The sequence below is a fragment of the Sciurus vulgaris genome, assembly GCF_902686455.1.
Source record: "Sciurus vulgaris genome assembly, chromosome: 12".
Taxonomy (NCBI): domain Eukaryota; kingdom Metazoa; phylum Chordata; class Mammalia; order Rodentia; family Sciuridae; genus Sciurus; species Sciurus vulgaris.
The window spans coordinates 101120696-101145843 of record NC_136473.1 but is presented as its reverse complement, the minus strand read 5'-3'; the positions used below and the strand labels follow the sequence as shown (position 1 = coordinate 101145843).

General features: G+C 36.6%; 1 protein-coding gene and 1 long non-coding RNA gene across 2 annotated transcripts in view; one reads left to right on the top strand and one right to left on the bottom strand.

Annotated features, from left to right (window-relative positions):
- Nucleotides 1–7220, bottom strand: part of LOC306641091 — a 50902-nt gene extending 43682 nt beyond the window's left edge. Inside the window, exon 1 of the long non-coding RNA XR_013758020.1 lies at nt 7105–7220. This is a non-coding gene — a long non-coding RNA (uncharacterized lncRNA). The remainder of the gene's footprint in view (nt 1–7104) is intronic.
- XPR1 (xenotropic and polytropic retrovirus receptor 1) overlaps nt 7195–25148 on the top strand; it is a 197047-nt gene continuing 179093 nt past the window's right edge. Inside the window, exon 1 of the mRNA XM_079105928.1 lies at nt 7195–7435. Within this exon, the coding sequence (XP_078962054.1) occupies nt 7367–7435 (69 nt within the window). The 5' untranslated portion in view covers nt 7195–7366. The remainder of the gene's footprint in view (nt 7436–25148) is intronic.

The following is a 25148-nucleotide window of genomic DNA, read 5'->3' as shown; positions in this document are numbered from 1 at the left end:
TGTATATCTCCTGATCCAAATTACTGTCATCTCTCACTTTGATCATTTCAGTAGTGTCCACAGAGTGTCTCTGTGTTGTGGGTTGACTTGCATCCCCACGAAAAGATAACATTGAAATCCTACCCCTAGTACCTGGGAATGTGATCTTATTTAAAGATAGGGTCTTTGCTAATGTAATAAAGATGAGCTCATACTGGATTAGAGTGCGTCCTAACCCAAGAAGACTGGTGTATTTATAAGAGAACAGAGACAGGAGGGAGAGCCATGAGGAGACACGGAGGTACGCACAGGCAGAATACCATGTGACAATGAAGGCAGAGATGGAGTTATACAGCAGCAAGCCAAGAAATACCAAGGATTTCCAGTGACAATAAAAGTTCAGAGAAAGGTACAAAACAGATTTTGCACCAGAGCCTTTAAAAAGAGCACAACCATGCTGACTCCTTGACTTTGGACTTCTAGCCTCCAGAATTGTGAGAGATAAATTTCTGCTGTGTTAAGCAGTCAGTTTGTGCTAATTTGTTAAGGCAGTCCTAGGGGACTAATACACTCTGCCTCTTCCTTTTCTCCTCTGAAGCAGACTATTTTCCACAAAGCAAAAAAATATGACTTATCTGATTGATGCTATCACTCAAAAACTCTCCATTTCTTCAAAAAGTTAAACATAGAAACACCATATGATTCAACCACTCCACTGCTAGATATATGCCCCAAAGAATTTAAAGCAGGGATTCAAGCAGATACTTGTATGCCAATGTTCATAGCAGCATTATTCAAGATAACCAAAAGGTAGAAACAACTCAAATGTTCATCAACGAGTGAATAGATGAACAGTGTGTACCCCTATACAACAGCATACCACTCTACCTTGGAGAGGAATGGAATGCTCATGCATGCTACAACATGGGTAGACCTTGAAAAGATTGTGCTAAATCAACAAACACAAAAGGATGAATATTGTATAAATTCACATATATGAAGTACCTAGAATGGGAAAATTCATAGAGACAGAAAGTAGAATAGAGATTGCCAGGGACTGAGATGTGGGAGAACAGGGGATAAAGAGTTATTTTTTAGTGAGTATAAGATTTTAGTTTGGGATGATGAAAAAATTTCTGGAAATGGATAGTGGTAATAATTGTACAACATTGTGAACATAATGTTCAATGCAATGTTGAGTGTAATGTTCAATGTAATTGAATGGTACACATAAAAATGATTGAAATGGTTAATTTTATGTTATAAATATAGGCTGCAATTTCTATATGCATTAAAGAAAGGTGGTCATTACCACCTGTAAAGGAAAAAAAAGAATTCCCCCCAATATACACACCAAATTTCCAAAAATCCAAAACAATTTTTTTTTTTTTTTTTTTAAATCTCCAAAGGCCTCAATTCACTCTGAGCCCAAGTCTTTATCTTGACCTATAAGATCTTAAGCGATATGGTTCCTAATTCCCTATCTGACCTTCTCTTTCTCCTTGGAACACTAGCCACATTGGCATTCTTGCTGTTCTTTCAACACTCTCAGCACTTTCTAGTTTCAGGGCCTTAGCATTTGCTGATTCCCCTGCTTTGAATTCTATTCTCACCTCCCACTCCCATCTCCAGCCCATATTCACATAGTTCTCTCCCTCCCTTCCTTCAGATCTCTGATTAAAAATCACCTTCTCAGCAAGGCCTTCCCCAACTACCCTACATAAAACCATACAGAAAACTTTTATCCCACCCTTTTTCCTCTCCATATGTGTATCCTCATCTAAACTGCTGCATATGGTTAATTTACTTATTGTCTGTATTCTCCCATTTGACAGCAAAATCCACGAAGTCACGAAATTTTAGATGCTGCTCCATTATCCACAGTGCCCTGAAGAGTGCCTGGTAAGTAGGAGCTGCTCAATAAATATTTGTTGATGGAATGAATGAATATTATAATTTTTTTTGATGATGGGTATTGAAGTCAGGGCCTTGTGCATCTAAACAGGCACTCCACCACTAATCTCTATCCTTAGATCATAAGTGCTCTTTCATAATTTGCAAAATAACCTCATTTCTTAAAATATTCAAGGTATACTTAAACTGTATTGAAATAAAAGTATTTTTACAACTTGCAGAATTGAATAGTAGTGTGAAATTTCATTTGTGAATCCTTTGTTATTCCCCACACCACCCTGCTTCCCCCAGGCCCCCAGGGAGGAAGTGGGAGTTAGTACTCCTGTACTTTTGTCTGAGTGTTTTTAAATTGTGGAAAGTTTTGAGAACTGATGTGGATGGAGCCTTTCCAGAAAAGCATTCAAGGCACACACAAAGCTTTATATGTAATTTTAAGGAAGTCACAGATCATCTGAATTCCATCTCTTGAAACCTATTGGGTGTATAAGTCTATCATATTTTAAAGCTGGACTGGGCTCAACATAATTGTGAGTGGGCTGTACTTTGAACATGATCTTTACTCTGGTGACACCATAGCTTATCCAGCTTCAGTGGGACTTGTACATTAAGATTTGATTTATCTGCAGGTCAGTTCCTCACCTTGCAGCATGATCACTAGTTCTGTTTTTTCAAGCAACAGTTTAACTTTATATTTATCACACGTAATTCTAAGTTTTAAAGCAGTTACTTTGTGGTAAGTATAACTGCTTCAAAACTTAGAATTACGTGTGATAAATATAAAGTGTTCAAACTCAGCACTTATGAATTTCTAGATTAATTGCTGTGTATGCTATTAACTTCTTACTCCTGGCCATCCTACAATATGTACACAGCATAAATACGATTTGGGATCTACAAAGACAAAATGCTGTTCATTGCTTGGCCTACTTTAATCTTTCATGCTGTCAAAACTATTTTTTCCCTGAGGTTATTAATGACTCTCAACTTGTTAAACGCAGTGGCTTAGAAGTCATGCTACTCGACTTCTCTGTGACATTTGTCTTATTGATCTCTGCCTCTTTTATGAAACTTCCATTGTTTTATGGCTTCATTGATACAACTCTCTCCAAATTGTCTTGTTGTTCTGTACACATCTCAGCCTCCTTCCCAACCCATCTTCTCCATTTGGCCCACACTAGGTTCTTCTCTTAGTCTCTTCCATTTTACTCTAGATTCTCTTTCCTCAGGCTTATCAGATTTAATTATGACTTAAGTGTTATTGATTCCCTAGTGTTCAGTCTTAACCTCTCTTTCTAGAGCTCTAGATCTGTGTATCCAACTGGAGTACTGCATGTTCCATAGATTTATAAATATGTAACACATCTGATAATGTCCTAAGCCTAAATCTGCTCTCTACTTGGGTTCCTTATCTCAGTGCATAGCAGCAGCATCTATAGTGTCATTAGGGTCATAAGTCACATCTCCTTCTGTTCATTACCATGACAGCAACAATCACATAATGTAGTATTTAAGACCAAGGACTCTGGAATTGGGTTGGTGGGGTTCAAACCCAGGTCTACCAGCTGCTAGGTAGGTGATCATGTGCAAGATGCATAACCTCTCTTTCTGAGTTTACTCAGCCCTAAAATAAAGATAATGATAGTAGCTACCTCAGGGTTCTTGTGAGGATTAAACAAAGTGTGCATTTGCAAAATGATTAGACCAGCACTTCCTGTGTAGTAAGTACTTATGAATAAGTTGATCTTGGGTTGTCCCCACTCTCATCTATTTTTCACACAGCTGACAGAGTTTTTTTTTTTTTTTAATATTTTTTAAGTTGTAGATGGATACAATACCTTTATTTTATTTATCCATTTTTATGTGGTGCTGAAGATTGAACCCAGTGTCTCACACATGCTAGGCAAGTGCTCTACCATTGAGCTACAACCCCAGCCCCGACACAGTTTTTTTTTTTTTTTTTTTTTTTTTTTTTTTTTTTTGGTGCTGGGGATCGAACCCAGGGCCTTCTGCTTGCAAGGCAAGCACTCTACCGACTGAGCTATCTCCCCAGCCCCCTGACACAGGTTTTTGATGGGCTACCTGTTATCAAATGTTCAACCAGGGGCTAAGTGCTTTAAATGCACAATTTCACTTAATCCTCAAAATAATCTGTGAGGGAAGTGTTCTAATCCCCATTTGAGAGACGAGGAAACTGGGACTTTAAGAGCTAATGTACTTTGCCCAAGTCACCAAGCTTGTAAATGCCAGATTTACAATGAGGTCTATTACCAGAGTCAGTGTTCAAAACTAGAAAGTTACACTATATATACTGCTTTCCCAAACCTGAATTAGTCTATGTTACATTTAAACTTCTTCAAAGATCCTATGCCTATGCCAATCAATTCCTCCCCAAATTTGTTCTAATTCACATTTCTTGCAACTTCCCTCCATGTGTCTTGCCCTTTTATTTATTAATACATATAAAAACATATATTTTAGTTGTAGGTGAACCAATACCTTTATTTTATTTTTATGTGGTGGTGAGGGCCTCATGCACACTGGGCAGGCGCTCTACCACTGAACCACAACCCCAGCCCCTCCCCTTTCTTCTTTTTTTCCTTCTTTCCCTTGTTCCTTCATACTTATTGAATGCCTTAGTGTCAGGCAGTATACTAAATTGTAGCCAGCAAGAGAAATAAGCAGTTTGTCTTTAAGAAGTGCATGATCTGACACAAATTATTAATAAGTACAGTAGAGTGATGTAGGAGCCAGACTGGGGAAAGGGACAGAGCAGGAAAAGTTTCATTGAGAAGGGGACATTTTCCTATTTTCCTATCTTAAATGATGTTCTAGTCAGATAACTTCTTGTCATTCTTTTTTTTTTTTTTTTTTTTTTGTTACCAGGGATTGAACCCGGGGGCACTTAACCACTGAGCTGAATCTCCAGCTCTTTTTATTCTGAGACAATGTCTTGCTAAGTTGCTTAGGGCCTCACTAATTCACTGAGGTTGGCTTTGAACTTGTGATCCTCTTGCCTCAGGCTCCCAAGTTGCTGGGACTACAGGCATGTGCCACTGTGCCTGGGCTTCTTGTCATTCTTTTAATATTCCTGACATCTTACCTTTTGTCTTTGAGATCTTTGAGGTATCCCTTTCCCTGTCAGATTGTTAGGTCTAAGTCTGGATTTCAAAATCGCCTTCCCTGTGATACAATCCTTTACTTTCTGGTCACCTGGACATTTGTTTCCTGAAGCAATTACAGGATGTATCACACAGTAGCCTACCTGTTGATCTATATGCCCATCATTGACTAGATTGTGATTTCCTCCAAGGAAAAGACAGAGTCTTACATATTTTTGCACTGTCCTTCATTCCCAAAGTAGAATAACTGTAATATCATAGCGCTTAATAAAGTTTTGCTAAATGAATAATTATTTGCCTATTCACAAGTGGAAGTCTAATCAAGAGGCCCTTCTGATTCAAGTAAAAACTATGCAGATAATCTTTCATAGGCATGATGCTCTGTAGAGAGTGGGTAGTCAATAAAAACCATTCATGTTATTTAATGGTTTTGTTGTGAAATATCTGAAAAAAATTTTTTTTTGTGTGGTGCTGGGGATTGAACCCAGGCAAGCACTCTACCAACTGAGCTATATCCCCAGACCTATCTGAAATATTGGTAGGAATCTACTCATGGATAAATTATAATTTTCATGTCTATCCGATAGCAGGACTCTGGATCAGGCATGAGAAAAATTAAGAACTGGCTTTAGAGTTAGTATCAAGGGTTTCTTTTTTCCCTGGATTGAGCCATGGATCATGTGTGAACTTAAGTCAGGCAGGTACCATACTGCTGGGAGAAGTGTGCCATGATCTGCAAAGGTGCTGTAAAGAGTTCACCACTTCCGGTCATCCTGACTAAAGGCCCAGGCATCTCTCCTATAGCCGGCCCTGTTTCCATCTTTCTAGACACACCAGGCAGTCATTTCCTTTCTGTGGTGTGCCTCCTTCCTGGTAGCTTAACCCTCTTTTGAATGTGTCCCAGGGTTTTCACCTCCAGTAGAGGGGAATTTTTATAGTGGGGGGCAGTACCAGGCTTAGGTGAGAGAGTCTTTGCTTGCTTCCTCCTCATCTTTTTCTTCTTGTTTTTGACCTTGATTACCCTTTCACCAGAGGCTGAGGCTTTTGTACAATAAAAGCCAGAAAGACTCATAACCTATGCCGATTTTCCATCATGCCTCATCCTTCCCCTGAGGAAAAAATTACAGAACTCCTTCTGGCATAAATTAGTGGGCAGGGGGAAAGGGGAAAGATTCATGGAGGTGGTGGTGGGGGAAGCCAACAGCAGAGATTGATATCTCAGGATATTGTTCCAGGCACAATATCCCCTAGTAAACTTTGGGTCTCCTTAAAATTGTGAGAATTAAAAGACAAAGTACATGTAAGGGGGTTAAAGCAGTGGTTACAGGAACAGTGCTCAATAAATGTTAACTATTATATTATCCAGGGTTCCTCCACCCAAAGCAGGATCTGGGTTTCTGTCTCAAATAAGGTCCTTCCCGACAATCACTCTCACATTCAAGTCGTGCTGAACTGTGTGAATGATCTCTTCCCCATGTTTCCCAAGGGCAGTTCAGCCCAATTCTGGTCTCCTTAGGGGTAGGCTTGGTACTGTATTTCTATGGAATTCTCTTTCCTCCCAGCATCAGTTTTCCTCCCAACCCTCACTTCCAACCACCCAGGAAGCTCAGTCACAAGTCTGGTGGTGTCCCCAGTACTGGTTTGGATCCAGGTGTTGCTGGCCTTTTGGTAGCCCTGGGACTAAACAATTACACTGAAATTCAGAAGCAGCGTGCACTTTTTGGTGCGGTCTTTGAATTCAGCATTTTTTGAGTATGCAAAATACCGTTTCTTTAAATATATTTTACCTGTTTTAACTACTCAATTTGGATTAATGCTGATCCATTCTTAAGGGTTTGATGAGGAATAAGTATTAAAATGGAAAAACATTTGCACAGTTCTTTCTTTGCAAATATAAACGTCTTTTATGGATTATTGTTGCTACAGTATTAATATTAATTACAATAACAACACTGATGCTTCACAGGCAGGCGGCAGAGAGCAGCTGTAGGCCAACAAGAGCCAGACGGAAGAGGTCAGGGGAGGTGCCTCCAGCACGTCCGGCCCAGAAAGGGCGGAGAATTAAGGAACTCGCCCAAGCCCCGCCCCCTACCTTGCCCCTTCGTCGGAGCGGCGTAGGCGGTTACCATGGCGATGACGTCTGGAGGGCGGGGCGGGGCGGGGCCATGGAGAGGAGGAGGAAGATGGCGGGAGGGCGGCTCTGAGGAGACCTCGGCGGCGGCGGAGGAGGAGAGAAGCGCAGTGCCGCGCCGCGCCGGGGCCCATGTGGGGAGGAGTCGGAGTCGCTGTTGCCGCCGCCGCCGCCGCCGCCTGTAGCTGCTGGACCCGGGTGGGAGTGAGGGGGAAACGGCAGGATGAAGTTCGCCGAGCACCTCTCCGCGCACATCACTCCCGAGTGGAGGAAGCAGTACATCCAGTATGAGGTACCGGCCGCGACCGGGGTGTGGGAGGACTCCGAGGGGCCACCGTCTTGCCAGTCCTGACCTCCACCGCTGCCTTCCGCGCCTGCTGCCTCCCCGCGCCCGGGCGGACTTTGACCCGCTGCCGCCGGGAGCCACTGCGGCATCCCCGCCGCGGCCGGCCCCGCTGTCCTTCCCCTCCCCCGCAGCCCGCTGCCGCCGGGGTAACGGATATGCAGGCGGCGGCGGGAGGAAGGGCACAGCCCGGGCCGGGGCCGGGGCAGGCTGGTGGGAGGGCGAGCCGCAGGTGGGGGAGTCGCGGTGCGAGGGCAGCCCCGGGTCGCCGCGGTTCCGCGCTAATCTCCTCCTCCCCACTCACCCTAACCTCTTGTCCCCACCCTGGGCGAGCGCCCCCTTGACAAGGTTAGGTCTTGTTTCTGCTCACCTCTCACCAAGGAATCCTGCTTGCCCCTCCAGTGATTTCCTTCGTTTCGCCCAGCGCTCCGGCTTTCCCCCACTTGCCCACTCTTGACAAAGGCTTTGTAACAGGATTGAAACTTGGTTTAAATGTATATCACATATGCAGTGGTTATAGTTTACAAACGTATTGTAACAGCGACTCTGGTTTGAAAAGACGGTGGCTTTTTACTGATTGCATGAAGTGTACAGAGTAATCACACATCTTTGGTTTGGGCTCTTATGTTGTTTTGGAATAAAGGGAAGAAGAAGGAGGGAAGAAAATTATTTAAAATTTCAGGTTTTCTGCTAAGTTTTTGTTAGCTAGGGAGAACATCACTATATTGTAAACACTATACCTTACCTATGTATTACAGGAATTATGCTCCCTTTTTCCTCCCAGATTCTGTGATAACAGCTCCTGGAGGGTATTCATTAGTGATAAGGAACCTTATGTCAATACAGGAAAAAAGTAAAGATAATGAAACCATTTATATATTTAGAAGGTAAGATACCTGAAGGGCTTTAAGCTTTGCAATAGCTTATTCTCAGTAGCTAGCAGTTCAGCTCCTGGATAGAGAAAGACTTATCTGTAACCTCCAGTAATTCACATCTATGTTATGTGCAGGAACAAAGAGTATAAAATCAATATGAATACATATATACTAGCTTGATTTTAGGAATTAAACTATTTTAGTTTTCTATGTAATTTTTATATAAATTTACTAATAAGATGTTTAGGCAAGAGCAGTGAGTTCATTTATTCGTATACCCATTGTAATAATTGAAGAAGATGGGGAACAAGATGTAGGCAGTTTAAACAGAATCTTAAAGATTTTGAATTTACTTGTAACATACAGTATTCAATAATTGTCAGAAAAGAATGACCTAGAATTATTAATGCCTTCTTGTCACTTAATTTTCTTGTAGTATTTTGTAAGAGAAGGGGCTAACACTTCAGCCTGTAGAGTTGTTGATTTATTGTTTGTAATAATGTTGTCAGTTTTAAAACCTTGGCTAGAGTCCAGATGATGAATTTTATTGAAAGAAGGGTATTGGTTTTCCATTTTTCTAGTAGTAATTTTCAGCACCACTGCCAGTTCTTCATAGAGGCATAGAACATAAGCATGCTAAAGCACATCTTATTCTTGTTACATAGTGTGGAATGCTTGATTTGGGCAGAAGTAACAGTGGCTGGATATGCTGTGATTCATTTTAAGTATTCCAACACTTGACTGTTTCATAGAATTAATTTGAATATCTGGAGCTGAAAGGAGAAGCATAAGATTTAGTCTGAAAATGCAACTACTCTTGATTTGTAATGTCAGTTTTGTACCTGGAGTAACCTCATTCACATAGTTCCTTTGGGTGCTATTTCTAAGTGATTACTCTGGGTTGGACACAGAGGGACAAAATTCTTGAGCTTATGTGTGACTGCATTATCTTTCTGAGGCCAATTATATTTTTTTTGAAAAATTCACATATTGTAGATAATTTGCTTTCCATTATAATTACCTGAAATTTGATTCTATAGAGTTCCTACTGTGTGACTCCTGTTCTGGAAAACTTCATTGTTTGATAGGCAAAATTAAATAAGGGGCATTTTTCTTTTTAAGTTGGAATCATTAGAGAAATTTGGATAGGGTTGGAATCTTTGTATTATATTGTTTCTGAAGAGTTGATGCTATTCCTTTGAAAAGAATAAAGGAATATGAGTGAGCACATTTATAGGTTCCAGGAATGTGAGCAGCTTAAAAAGTTTAGTGAAAAAGGACTTTGCTAGAGAGAAGGACCTTCTCATAATGCAATAATATGTACTTTGTCTTGTTTGAACATGATGCTCCTAAAACACTATTAGCAGAACAGACACTTGGATTTGTTTTTCAAGCACTGGTGATGACATTTTGGCATATTACCCTTGATTTCTAGCCTAGGCTGCTTTCTAGTGCTGTGAACCAATGTGAACTATTCAGCTTCTTTGGTTTTTATGTCATCTTACTATTTTAAATATTACTTGAATTAAGCAGAGCTTTAGATAGAAACTGAAGATTTTGTTCACAACTATAATTTTATATATAACATTGTAGATACATGGTGGCATAATAAGTGCTAATTCTTGTATTTGTTAGCCTTGAGACCCTGGGACAATCGTTTTACCTTTCCGGAACCCTTTTCTCATCTCTTTAAAAAAAATGAAGACATAAGTTTTCATAAGTTTTTTCCTTAACTTTGTGTGTGTGTGTGTGTGTGTGTGTTTGTGGGGGTCAAACCCAGAGCCTCATACATGCTAGGCAAGTGCTCTACCCCTGATATACATCCCCAGACTGTTTTATTTTATTTTATTTTGACAGGATCTCACTAAGATGGCTAGGCTAGTCTTGAACATGTGCTCTTCCTCTTTCAGCCTCATGAGTAGCTGGGATTATAGGTGTGCACCACCTCTCTTTTAATGGATTGTTAAAATTATTAACAATAGTAGCCCTTCAATATCCTGAAAATTATTAAAGTTTGTAATTTAAAAATGTGGAGTTCATGGATTCAGTCATAATAGGAAGAATAATAAGCATAAAAGCATAAAAGAATCGAACAACATGAAGAAATCATATTAAGAAAATCTATTTGATGCATTTGTGAATAGTTTTTATGAAGAAAATCATAAATGAGCAGACTGTTTCCCAGTGATCTATTTGAGTATACATCTCAACATATAAAATAGAATGTCTTTATAATAACCTTTTGATTTAGAATCAGTGATTGTGTATTTTAGAGCTCTGTAATAGATTAATCAAAATTAACTTAAACCAGTTTCATCCAAGTAGACTAGTATGACCATATTAATATTTTACAGAATATTAGCAAAAGAAGCAAACATATTTGGTGACTTAAGTGGCCGACTTGTTTTCTTCCCTAGGGTCCTGTGCTTTGGTTTCTCAGGAATCCAGAATTTTTTTTTTTTTTTTTTTTTTCAGTGTGTACTGTAGTATTGTAAGATACTAATTGATGAGATCTTTAAATTGCAGAATTTTAGAACTGAAAGGGAATTGAAAGATTATCTACCTCCTTGTTTTTCCAGGCAAGAAAACTTAAGTTCCAGAGCAGGTCAGCCATTTGTTTAGTGTATCCCCCCACACCCCACGTGCACGCCTCTGAGCGCGCGCGTGCGCGCGCGCGCACACACACACACACACACACACAGAGCTAGTCTCTTTGGCACTGGATGTATAAGCACTGGGAGTCAGGTCACACTAGCTGTGTAACCCTGATTAAATTGTTCCTCACTTTGGATTGTTTAAGGCTCATCATCTGCAGTGCTGGAGAACTAAACTTGATGGTTTCCAAGCTCATAGACTTATTAGCTAAGGACCTACCCAACTTTAAATTTTTGTGCTTTGTTATAGTTTAGTCATGTTTGTTTCGTGAAAAGGAGAGAACCTAAAGGACTGTTTTTTAAATCATCTTTTAAAAAAAAATTTTTTTTAATTGTAAACAGACACAATGCCTTTATTTTATTTATTTATTTTTATGTGATACTGAGTATCAAACCCAGTGCCTCTCACATACTAGGCAAGTGCTCAATCACTGAGCTACAATCCTAGCCCTTAAATCATATTCTTAAATTAATAAGTACCCTTTCAAAAATTTTTGATGAGATTTTTATCTCTGAATAGAAAGCTAACCCAATGAAACTCTTTTAACTTAAAAAAGGATGATCATTTTTTTAATTGCGGGATTTGGGAAAAGAGAGGTTCTGCATAAACTGCAGTTTCTTATTTTTAAATGTAAGGAAACATTGAAATAACATTATGATTTTCATTTATAGAACTCTCCCATGAGGCCAGTTGTGTTGCAGGCTTTAATTTCTCAAAGGTATTATGTTGATTAGTTAGGGTTAACTTGTCTTGCTGGAACTTGTTTGAAATTTCCAGTTTGGCCACCCGATGGGGCACAAGCCACATTTTCTCTAAGGCACTTCTGCAAATGAAAGTACTGTATAGTATATTTAAGATAACACTTGTAAATGATTATGTTAGTGAGATGTCTGGCATTTATAAATGTTTCTTACATGAGTGAATAAATGTTGTAAAACTATAATTGTTCTTTATTATATTTTTACGTATGCTAGGGTGAGTATGCTAGTAAGATTATACTTGTCCATCCATCCCTGAAGGTTGGTTTTGGATCAAGTTTTGGGTAAAGGCCCAGATCATAAGAACCTAAGAATCTTATTTCACCTGAGGTGACCATGGAAAATTAGTCCTGGCTTCAAATTTAGCCCCATTCTGGAAAGTATTTGAGAGACTGATGGAGTCATGGTAGTGAGTGATTTCAGGTATATTTGAGTTGTAGACCCCAAAGGAGTGTGTCTAGTGCCCCCATGGAGTAAAAGAAGATAGTATTAAAACTGTTAATTTTATTTATTTTTAGGCATGTGGAAAGGAAGGAAAAAAATTTCACTAATATTTAATGAATGAATTGATATAGTACTCTTGCTAAAGAACCCATACACAAGAATTCTAAGGGAAACAGGATTGCCCATGATTTCCTTACTTGTTTTCTTTGACAGATAACAATTAATCCAGTAATGGGAGCATAGTTAAATGAATGTATAAATATTATCAAATTTTTAACCAAACTAACCCTTATGAGGTGGACATAACTTGAAAAGTCCTGTAAAGAAACCAAAACAATAATACCAATAATACAGGCACAAGTGAACAAGAAGAAAATAACAGGACAGTTCTACTTTTAGTACTAGCTTTTGGTCATCCAAATTACAGATACAAACAATAGCATTTTAATAGACCTGATAAATTTACTGAGAAATTTCAGACTTATCAAGACATTAGGATAACTTTGAAATAAGGTCTTACATCCACTGTCATCCACAGTTAACTCCACTCTGTGCAATATATTTTGAATATCCTGCCTTGTAAGGTCTAGTTTTCAGTTTATATCCATTATAATTAAGTTCAACATGGACCTGAACTTCGAATTGAACCTTTGAAATACTTTGATAATTTCTAAGATAAAAAGTATCTTTGTACTGTTCATAAATGAAAGATAAAAATTAAATTATCCTTGTTTCATCTTTTTAAAACTTAAAAATTCTTTGTTTTATAATATACACAGTTGTAGATGGGTGTAGGTAATAAATAGATAAACATATACTGGTGGTGCATAATAAAATTAAAAAAAAGTTTGGGTAGGGATGTGCCATAATAAAAGTTTGGAAGATGTTGCCCAAGTTGTACAGATTAATCAAAGCTGGTTTATGTGGTGCTTGATGTTGAATTGGCCTTTGGGATTGAGAGAGAGTCAAAAGTCACTAGTGTTCTTGTCTAGTATATTTTCCTTTTCAGGTCTCTCCTTACTTAGTAAATGCAAAAAAACCAAGTAGACCAAGTTCATGAACAGAAATCTTAAAAATCATTCTTTTATTTGACAAATATTTATAAAACCTTACTATTTGCTATAGACTGATAGATTTTAAATTCTGGCCCTCTCATTTTCTGGTATTATATTTCAGTCAACTTGGTGTTTTCAAAATTAAAAATGGTGTAGAAAGAGAAGATTGTGGATTATTGACTTGGAATGTGTTTATACATTTTGATCACTAGTATAAATGCTGCTTCCATATCTTGAAGTCTGATTTGTTTAGGCTGAAATATAGTCATCTCTTCTTCCTATCACCAAATGTGGTATCTATAAGTACTGATCAGAAAATCCTTTAAAAATTATTTATTTGCTAGAGGTCAAAGGAAAGTGTAAATAATCTTATTTTGTGAATGTAACAATTTTCAAATTCTTTGTAATAAAGTTAATGTCTCTTTGTTTGGTGCTGGGAATAGAATCCAGGGGTGCTCTACCACTGAGCTATATCCCCAGTCCTTTTTATTTTGAGACATGGTCTTGCTAAGTTGTTGAAGTTGGCCTTGAGCTTGCCATCCTCTCGTGCCTCAGCCTCCTGTGTTGCTGGGATTATAGGTGTGCCCCACCTGCACCTGGCTTTCTCAACAAGATTAACATGTTGATTAAGAAAATAGTCACCTCTTATTTATTGAAGGTGCCCTGCAGTATTATAAAGACCTTAGGCTAGAAATAAGAAGATAAATCCTAAGATATAGCTCTGTCACTGACTATTCACAAATGGTTAGTGAACAAGTGATTTTTTTTTTTAAGATTGAAAGACTAGAATGTAATTACAGATGTAATCATAGAGGAAAGTGGAACATATTTAGATTATTGTATGAGTTACTTATTTAGTGCTAAATTGATAAAGTTGTAATTCACAGAGTATGTGCTTTGTGGGATTTTTTTTCTTTTTCATATATCTTAAGAGCATTGGTTCTCAAATTCTTTCCTCCCAGGATCACTTGAAAAAAAAATTTTTTTTTTTTTTTTTGGTGGTGCTAGGAATTGAACCCAGGTCCTTGAACCCAGGGCCTTGTGCATGCAAGGCTAGCACTCTACCAACTGAGCCATATCCCAGCCCAACTTGAAATTCTTAAAAAATATTGAGGATTTCAATGTCTATTAATATACATTATATTAGAAACTAAAACTGAGAAATGTTTAAAACGCAAGAGCAGGCTTAGGAATGTAGCTCAGTAGTAGGCAGCTTGTGTAGCATATCTGAGACCCTGGGTTTGATTCCCAGTACCACAAACAACAACAACAACAAACATACACATACAGATACCATTATTAAACAACAACAGCAACAAAAATCCAACAAGATTATTCAAGCACATTTTTGACCAGCCAGTAGAAACATACCATTACATTTTGTGTAGTTGCTTGAAAACTCCTTTGTATACTTGTGAGAGAAAGAAGAATGAAAAAAAGCAGATGAAGTTGTGGTATTATTATGAAAATACTTTTGATATCTTGGGTTCCTTGAAAGGGTTTTGAGGATCCCTAAGGGTTCCTGGACTATACTTAGGAAGTTGCTGTCTTGAAGCACAGGACTTCTTCCAGAAAGTTTGGAGATGTCATGAAAAATCCCTCTCTAGTTTTATGAAGCCAATAAGAGGATAAAAGAATCCATAGCAAGAGGATTTTCTGATATTGTTCCACAGCAAAGGACAATAGAGAAAAAAGTTGGTTTTTCTGGATTTCATCTGATCCCTAGTTCTACTTACTTTTCTTTGAGTTGAATTAGCAGAAATGTGATCAGCTTGTTATTAAGGAGAAAAAAAATAACATTCATTGAGCGTGTAGGAACCAGTTGTCAGCTACTTTACATTATGCTATCTTCATTTAGTCTTCACAACAGTTCTGGAGGACAGATAATATCTTCATTTTACTTGATGCCATAACCAGACTTAGAGGAATTAGTTAATTTGCTCAAGGCTATACGCCTAGTAACTAAGTGGAGCCAGAATTTGAAATTAAATCTGTCAGATGCTAGAGCTCTTGCTTTTGTACCGGAATAGTAAATGTAATGTTGGTAGTAGTAATGGCAGTAGCAGCTGTTTTTTTCTTTTTTTTTTTTTGTTGTTGTTTGTTTGTTTGTTTGTTTGTTTTGAGAAAAGAACTAAAACTGTATATAGGTTGTTAGCACTGTTATAGAAGGGGGAGACTGAATCTTAGAGCCATTAACTAACTGATTATGTTGATACTGCTCATTGTGTACAGCAGAATGAGATTGTAAGAGCTCATGCTGTTAATTCCTACATCATACTGATTTAAAATAAATAAATCCATCTTTTTATAAACACACACATTCAGGACTTTTCTAACCTGTTCTCAAGCACCACTGACTATTCTACAGCATCTGTTTGGTAGGAAGGTGTAGTAATGGCTGGGTTATTTTTAGTTCCAGGTCTCAGCCTGCAGGGTTTGGAAGGTAGTATAGTGTGGTCTTAGGATAGACTTCGCTTCTGTGACTTTATGTTTTCACTCCCTCAAGATTCTCATAGTAACTATTACTGAATAAGCAACTGATAGAGGACCTTATGAAGATGCAACATAAGAAAAAGGCAATGAAATGTAGTGATAAGGAGGAAGCTAAAAGTGTTTAAAGCTGTTGGCTGTGCTATAGTTAGTTGTGATCTTAAGCTTATAGGTCATAAAACATGGAATGTTAGACCTATAAGAAACTGCAGAGAATATTTAACCCGATTTTTTTTTTTTTTTTACTTACATGGGAAATACAGGTTCAAGAGGTTAAGTGAGTCAAGTCACGTAGCCTAGTAGGTAACTGAATTAACATAGTCACCCTGGTTCATTTTATTGTGTATTAATTTATAGCATATGTTAGTAGGTTGATAACACAGAGAACAAACTCTAAATCCATACTGCCTGTGTTAATATTTCAGCTGTACCATCTTATTAACTTAGTGATTTTAAGCACATCAGTTAACCTTTCTGTGCTTCACTTTCCTCATCTGTAAAATAGGAAGAATAATAGTACAGTACTTAAGGGACTGTTGTAAGGATTAAATGAATTAAAATATGAAAAGTTCTTAGAGCAATGCCTGGTACATAGTAAGAGCAGTATATTTGCTCTTAAAGTTATTTCTCATACAGAGCTCAGTGGCATTAGATAATAATTTGTTAACAGTATTTATGTGAGAGAAATGGAGCCTCAAGGGTGTTCAGTGTTGATTTTCTTGGAAAATGACTTTATTGATTTTGGCTAATACTTCTGCTTATTTGTGGTATTTGTTTTAATAAATTGTTCTTGACCTTTTTGTATGTATTAAGAAAACCAGATGAGAATAGTTATGTGGCTGTTGCCCTGGTCAACATTAGTTGTCCAGGTCATTTGTATTCATTTTACTTACAGCTTGTGTCTTTGTATTCTTTTCTTTAAACTGAGGTGGTATTCAGATGTGTATTCTTAAATACAACTTAAGTGAGTTATTTGAATTTTGGGGAGATATCTAATTTTAGTTCTTTTCAATTTTCTAGTAAAAATTTAATATTTAATTCTAGAATTAGTTTTAGAATTGCAAAAGATCTCACCATCTTTGTTTTACAGGTGAATAAATTTTAGAGGGCAAGATATGTGGTCAGTCTTAAAATTAACTGAGAACAAAACCTTGTATAGGAATATTGGCTTACTGCTATTCTTTGCTGAGGCATATCACTGCCATATAAACATTCCTTTGCTTTCAAGTTTTAAGAATGAAGTTTCTTTCTAAGACTCAGTAGGAATTTGAATGTTTTGGTAAATGATTGCTCAAATACTCTGCACTAATACATTTATCTGAATCTAATCATCCATTATATCACATTAACAATATAAAATGGTTCTTCTGTATGCTAATTAAAAGACTGAGTGAATTATGAGATTCAGATGCCAACAATGTTATGCTTTACTCACCTACATAAAATTAGCTATTGTTCAATTTTGTTATGGTCACAAGTAGAAACTCATATTAAGTGAGGAGATAGAACTAAGGAATTATGATAAGGCTTGAGAAGTCAGGTAGCAGTGAACAGAAGACCCAGGAGGATTGAAAATGAATTGTCCATTCCTCAGTAATACACCTGTGTTTGACTTTTGGCCAGGTTACGTGTGTTACATGTGTTACCTCCTATAACCTAAATTGGGGAGCCAGTGTCAGGGCAGATATGTCTAGAGAAGATCAGAGTATGTATTAAACCTGTTTATTAAGTATTCTTGAACATCCCTCTTTTAAAAAAAGACAATAAAAACAATCATGATGATAATAGCCACAGCTAATGTTTATTGGGTGCTCTTGTGTGGCAGCCATTTTACATTTAATCCTTACCCCCTAAGTTATCCCCCTTTCAGAAGACCCTGAGTTTTAGACTAAGTTACCCATAGTAAGTGATAGAGCCCAGAATTCAAACACAGATGTGTTTTATTTCATAGATGGGTTGTTAACATGGTGTTATACTGTTGGAATCATGAAAGGGGGTAGAGATATGATAAGTGAGGCTTAGTCCTTGTATTAGAGGAATTCTTAACTTTGGGTGGATTTTTAATTATAGTATACTATGTTTATGTTATGGAGGAATAGCTAATTGATTTTACCCTAGAAAGCAAAGAATTTATATTGCAAGTATCTATAGTGGTGGTATGTAAATTGTGTACTAGAGATTGAGTTTGATTTTATCACATGGGTAAGAGAGAAAGGGACACTGGGGACAGTTTATACAGAAAGAGTAATATTGAACAAAGTCCTATGTGGAAATATCCATATATAGTTTAGGAAATCTGGTTCAGTGGATATGTTGAGAGCCAGCAGAATAAAGGTGGAAAGGAGCTGGGAAGGATCAAGGGCCTAGAATACCATGTTAAGAAGTTTAAACATTTTCCTGAGTATGAACCATAGAGGATTTTAAAGAAAAGATTGGGGAGAAGGATCAATTCAAAATGAGATGTATGATTTTAGATCTTGGGAGATGCATTGGAGAGATCAAGATCAAAGACAGAAAAACCAAATAGTATATCCAAAGATAATAAAGTCTTAAATTAATATTTTAATCAATTTTTGTTTGTACTTTTTCACATTTTAAATTTGACGTCAGTTTTTCTTCCAGTTAATGCTATATCATAGTTTAATTGGTAGACTTTTTTCATTCTTAGAAGCATATAGTACAATGATGTATGTTACTAGTAGCATCATAGATTTGGTGAAATGTGATAGTAATAACATATAACACTGAATGATTACTGTGTGTCTGGAAGGTAGTAGTTACTAGTCATCTAGCGTGTAGTGCAGCATTGTCACATTTAGCAACTCACATGTTTGTTGAATGTGATCCTTACAATAGGCCTATTTATGTACGTGTATAACCACTGAGGTACATCTTTAGCCCTTGGATGATGCTTTTCAATGTGCTGCATTCTTATTGTTTTGAGACCTTCCTTTCCCTATGCTTTTGACTCTGATCCCCTACCCCTGCTTGTGTTTCTTTTCTTTTCTTTTTTTTTTTTAAACCTTAATACTACCTGTAGTGGTCCATACTATTTCATAACTCTGCATGTATCTTTTAATCTATTGTATGTTGCTTTTAGATTTTAGTTGGATTTTAAAAGACTAATATATATTCTGGTTTTATTACTGTTAGATGTAAGACCTTTATGAGCTTCAGCTTACTATCTGTAGAACAGTGTAAATGACCACCTTTCTCAGCAATTGTGATATTGTAGGTAAAATATCTAGCCTATATATTGTAGGCAGTGATAGTATGTTATTCTGTTATCAAACCGGGCCAGGCACTTGACTATTATATGTTTTATCACTGGAATTCTTCTTTATTGTATTCTGAGGATAGCAACATTGGCATTTGTCTTGATAGACAAACTCTAGAATACAGTGGAGCTTTCTGAGAGATAATGTTCAGAATCTTCATTGTCCAATATGTGGCCATTAGTTCTGTGACTTTGAAATGCTTGAAATATAGTTAATGAAATGAGGTACTGAATTTTAAATTTTAGCTACTTAAAATTGTAAAATTGTAAATTTAATAGCAACATATGACTAGCAGCTACTGCATACCTCTAAAACTTTGATGGCTTACAATCATGACAAGAACAAATTATCTCAATTTAGTTCACTTTTATTGCTTTCTGTGTATGTGTATATATTTCTTTTCTTGTCTCTCATTCTGGGATTCCTAGCATTTGTGACAGCATCAACCAAGATTCTAGGCCTTTCTATGCAATGCCTGTTCATCTGCCTTGAATCAGGGTCTTATTTTTAAAATGTTGGGTAGTGTTTCACAAAAATGAGTTCACCGTTTGCATCAGAATTGGATATGACAAAAGGAGCTCATTGGTGAATGCAGAACACAAGCTGTTATTTGCTAATTTTCTTCCAGATTTTAAGAAGTTGTGGGCATTGAGAGAAAGCATGTGTACTTTTCGTTTGAGAAATTTGTCTGGTAATGGTAAGGAAGATAGAATAAACCTTTAGGAATTATGAGATCTTCATATTTGAAGGGAGTAAAGTAACATTAATTTTAACTAAATTTGCTGCTTAAACTGCATTTCCTTCATGTATCGACTGTGATGCTTTTAAAAAACCAGTTCTTCTCCAGATCTTGATTTCCTAGTGCATAAATTGGGGATAATATTTACCTTGCAAGGTTGTAGTGTTCTGTTATGATTTAGATGTGAGGTATCCTCCAAAAACTCATGTATGAGACGTGAGAAAGTTTAGAGGTGAAAGATTATGTTATGAGAACATTAACGTAACTAATGCATTGATTCACTGATAGGGATTAACTGACTGGTAACTGTAGGCAGGTGGGGTGTGACTGGAGGTAGTGGGTTACTGAGAGTGTGCCTTTGGGGTATATATTTTGTACCTGGTGAGCAGAGGTCTCTCTCTCTGCCTCCTGGTCTTCATGGCTTGGAACTGCTTTCCTCCTCCACATCCTTCTGCCATGGTGTTTTGCCTCTCCTCAGGCCCAAAGCAATGGAGTCAGCCATCTATGGACTGTGATCTCTGACAAACCATGAATCCCAAAATAAACTTTTCCTCCTCTAAAATAGGTCTTGTCAAGTCTTTTGGTCACATTGGCAAAAAGTGGACTAAAATATGGTCTGACACCCATGGATTAGAAACTATGTTATAGTCATATAGGAAATAACTTTGCAGAAACTTTTTTTTTTCCCCAAAGAAAATGGCAAACTTTTACTAAGAGCTTTAGGAGAGTGAGTGTTATGTTGTGACAACTGTTATATTTGAGCAAAATCAACATGCTTTACTAACCTGGATAGACCTTTTTATATGTTAAGGCGGGCTGGAAGGCAAAAACATTAAGAACTTCTCTTGTATCTAGCTAATGAAAGAGGCTTGAATTTTGTTCAAAAAGGGAAAATATAAATGAAAATTGGGAGAAATGAGAAAGACTTTGCAATTTAATATGGAATGAACTGAAAGTGCTATGAAATAATCAATAAAAATAACAGCTGACATTTAAAAATTAGCTGAAAAACTGATTTTAGTCATTTAGATTCTACAATAGTAAACTGAGATTTATAAACATTTTGAACTGGTGCTTTGATAGATGCTGTGAATTATAAAGGTTGAAGTAACTTTGCTCTCTGTCCTTAGAGACTTCATAGCTGGTACTGTAATAATGTAAGAATGAGCTATACAGATTTAATTAGTACAAAAGAACATTTTGTTTGTTTTATTTTATCATCAGGGTAAGATCCTTTGACAAAGAAAATGCTGATTTAATCTGTTAGATCTGCTTCAGTTTAGGAGTGTGACTATGTGACTTCAAGGACATTTAAGATAAATCATGCTATTGGTGCCTTTGACATAATTGGAATGTGATTTTATTATTGCTAAATAAATCACTTGAAATTGTCATAATTTTTCTTTCCATAGTTTTTACTCTTTATAGAAATAAAATTTGAACTATTTTGGCCAAGGAAAATCAAAGATGTTGCTTATGATCTAATAATTACAAATATGTTTTTCAAATCTAGCCTTATATATTATCTGTTGTTGTATAGCAAGTCATCCCAACCTAGTGACTTAAAACAGTAATAAACATTTCTTGTCTAACAGTTTTTGTGTGGCAAGAGTTTAGGAGCTGCTTAACTGAGTAGTTCTGGGTCAGGGTATTTTGTGAGGGTGCAGTCAAGATGTTTGCCTGGGCTGTACTCATCTTAAAGCCTGAAGGGCTGGAGAATCCAGTTCTAGGATGACTCACTCAGATGGCTTGTGTGTTTGTGCTGGCATTTTTCAAGAGGTCTCAGTCTTCACCACTTGAATTTTTCCTTAAGGCTACTTGAATTTTTTCATGACTGGCTTTTCCCAGAGTGGGTGACTGAAGAGAGAACAAGACGAAAAACAGTGTTTTTATGAACCAGCCTTGAAAATCATACTCTACCATTTCAGCAGTATGAAAACTTTTTAAAACATTTATACACACACACACACACACACACACACACACACACACACACACACACATATATACACATACATATACACACATACATGTATATATATGTAAATGGACATAATACCTTTATTTTATTTATTTATTTTTATGTGGTGCTGAGGATCAAACCCAGTGCCTCACACATGCTGGGAAAGTGCTCTACCACTGAGTCAAAGGACTTTTAGTTGGTAAAATGGGAGTTTTATACCTTCGATAGTTGTGTTAAAGTAGTGTCTTTAAAATTCTTACAACAATATCTGATAGTAGGCATTCAATAAAATTAACTAGTGTTACTTTTATTATTCATCAGTATTTGTGGCCATTATATCCTTAGTTGTCATACATATTCAACCAGATCTAATCTAGCATCTGCCCCTTTGTCCTACTGAAACATCTTTCTTGAAAGTCACCAGTGAGCAGTGATCCTCAAATCTAATTACCTCTTTTTAATGATCTTGGTCTCTAAACAAATTTTGATAGTTTTTAATATGTCTTCCTTCTTGACATGCTTTTTTTATCCCCCAATGGCTTTTTAAAAAAATTGTGGTAAAATATGTATAACATAAGATTTATCATCCTAGCCATTTTCAAGTGTACAGTTCAGCAGCATAAGTTCATTCATATTGCCTTGGAACCATCACCATCCATCTTTATAACTTTTCATCTTGTAGAAAGGTTTTGCCCCTGTTAAACAACAGTCCCATTTCCAGCTCCCTTCAGTTCCTGGTAACCACCATTCTACTTTGTCTTTAAGATATTGACTTAAGTACATTATGTAAGTACCAGTCATACAATATTTATCTTTTTGTGAGTGGCTTATTTCATTTAGAATAAAGTTCTCAAAGTTCATGCATGTGTGGCATAATGCAGAATCTACATTTTTTAAAAGGATGAATTATATCCATTCATCCATTGTTTGTTTGATGCTTAAGTTGCTCCCGTGTTCTAGTTTTTGTGACTAAGACTACTGTAAATATGAATGTACAAATATTTTAGACCCTGCTTTTAATTCTTTTGGATATATACCCAGAAATGAAATTGTTGGATCATATAGCAACTTTTGAAAACTTTTTTTTGAGGTACCATTAATATTATATAATATAAAATTATTGGTGTTTCTTTATACCAGTACCATACTGTTTTAATTATTCTAACTTTGTAGTAAGTTTTGAAATCAGGAAGTATAAGTCTTCTACCTTAGTTCTTTCTTTTCAAGATTGTTGTGACTATTCAGGGCCTTTTGAAAGTCCATATGAATTTCATGATAGGTTTTTCTGGTTTTGTTAAAAAAAAAAATCATTGGGATAGATAATTCCATTAAAGTCATAGAATGTTTTTGGTCGTATTGACATTTTAACAATATTAGGTCTTCCAGCCCATGAACCTGGGATGTTTTCCATTTATTTATGTCTTCTTTAATTTTCTTTCAGCACTGTTTTATAGTTTTCATTGTACAAGTCTTTCACTTCCTAAATGCTTTTATTTTATTTTTTGGTACTATTGTAAATGGAATTATTTTGTTTCCAGATTGTTATTTCAAATTGTTTCCTTTTCAAATTGTTCACTGTTAATATTGAAATGTAACTTATTTTCTAATGTTGACCTTTGTTATCTGCTGTGTTGCTGAAATCATTTATTAGTTCTAACTGTGTGTGTGTGTGTGTGTGTGTGTGTGTGTGTGTGTGTGTGTGTATAGTCTTTAGGGTTTTCTACATATAAGATCACTGAAAGGAGATCATTTTACTTTATTCTGGCCAATTTGGATGCCTTTTATTTATTTTTCTTGCCTAATTGCTCTGGCTACAACTTGCAGTACTATGTTAAATAGAAGTAGTGGAAGTGGGCATCCTGGTCTTGTTCCTGATCTTAGAGGAAAAGGTTTCAGTCTTTCTCTTGTACTAATTTATGTAACTCATTCTTACTGTTATTATAGCACCAGCTGTGAAGTCTGTGAGGACAGAGAGCAATTTCATTTCAACTTTTATAGGCCACAGCATCTCTCACAGCACAAGTTCAAAATGTTTGTAAACTGCAGACTTTATTATTGCACAATCTAAATGTTTAAAATCAGCTTTTCAGCTAAATTTTTAATGTCAGCTCATTATTTTTATTGAATTATAACATTTCCAGTTCATTAAAAACAGGAAAGGATCCTAATTAGAAGAAGTTATACCCCATGTATGTATACTGTGTCAAAATATACTCCACTGGTATGGATATCCAAAGAGAACAAATGAAAAAAAAAAAAAAACAGGAAAGGAATTTTAATCATTATAGCTATATGTGGAAGACAAGAGGACCAGCATTTCTAGCCCTTTTTATTTATTTATTTTTTTTGGGAGTACTGACATGAGCTCCAAGATTTTATAGATAAGAGGGACTAGAAGTATGCATAGTCAAATCCTTTTGGTCAAATTGTGGTCTGGTTGATCACTATTTCAGGATTGATAACAAAGTTGCCTGGGGAGTAGTTTTGACTCATCACAAGATGTTTATTGATCAGATCCGTTGTTCTTCGAATCCAAGGTGACTGACTCAAAGCAAAGGAGACATGCAAAATGAGGCAGAGATGCTAGGGTTTTTACATTTGCAGGTCCAAGTTAAGAGTCAGAGTTTTTTTTTTTTTTGTTTTTGTTTTTGTTTTTGTTTTGTTTTTTTTTTTTTAGCAAAACCAGTCTCTTAAGTCTTTGTTACATTATGAATGATAGAGCATAGATCCCTGACATTTATAGGACAGGGTCCTTTTTGCCTGTGTTTGCACCCTGGTCCAGGAACATGTGCACAGTTGCCTGCCATAGGGTCAGGAGAGAGGAATGAATAGCTTCTGCTGTGCTAAGAGCTGAAATTGACTGGGATTCACTCCAGTTTACTTTCTAAACCTTCAGTGATTCTAGAGTTCCAAAATAGTTATGATAGGGCTTGGATTGTGACTCAGTGGTAGAGTGCTTGCCTTGCATGCATAAGGCACTGGGTTTAATTCTCAGCACCACAAATAAATAAATAAATAGTTAAATAAATAATTAAAATAAAGGTGCATCAATAACTAAAAAAAAAAATTTTAAAAAACCAAAATAGACATGATAGACAGATTCTGTTGTTGAAGTTGTATAGAGAGATCAGTGCTTCCTTCTCCATCTTCTCAGAATTCTTTCTTGGAAGTTAGATGTAAACAATGTTAAGGAGAGCGTGCTTCAATGGAGGCAATATTTGTAAACAAAGATAGAGATGGAAGAAATATTGAGGTTTCTAAGTAATAATTCATTTTGGCTTGGGAGTCACATTGTAAAAATGAAAAAAGTCAAATTGTAAAAATGAAACTGATTTGGAAGATAAACCTGGAAAGGTGTAGAGTGACGACCATTCTGAGGGACTTAACGGCCAGTAAGTACTTTAT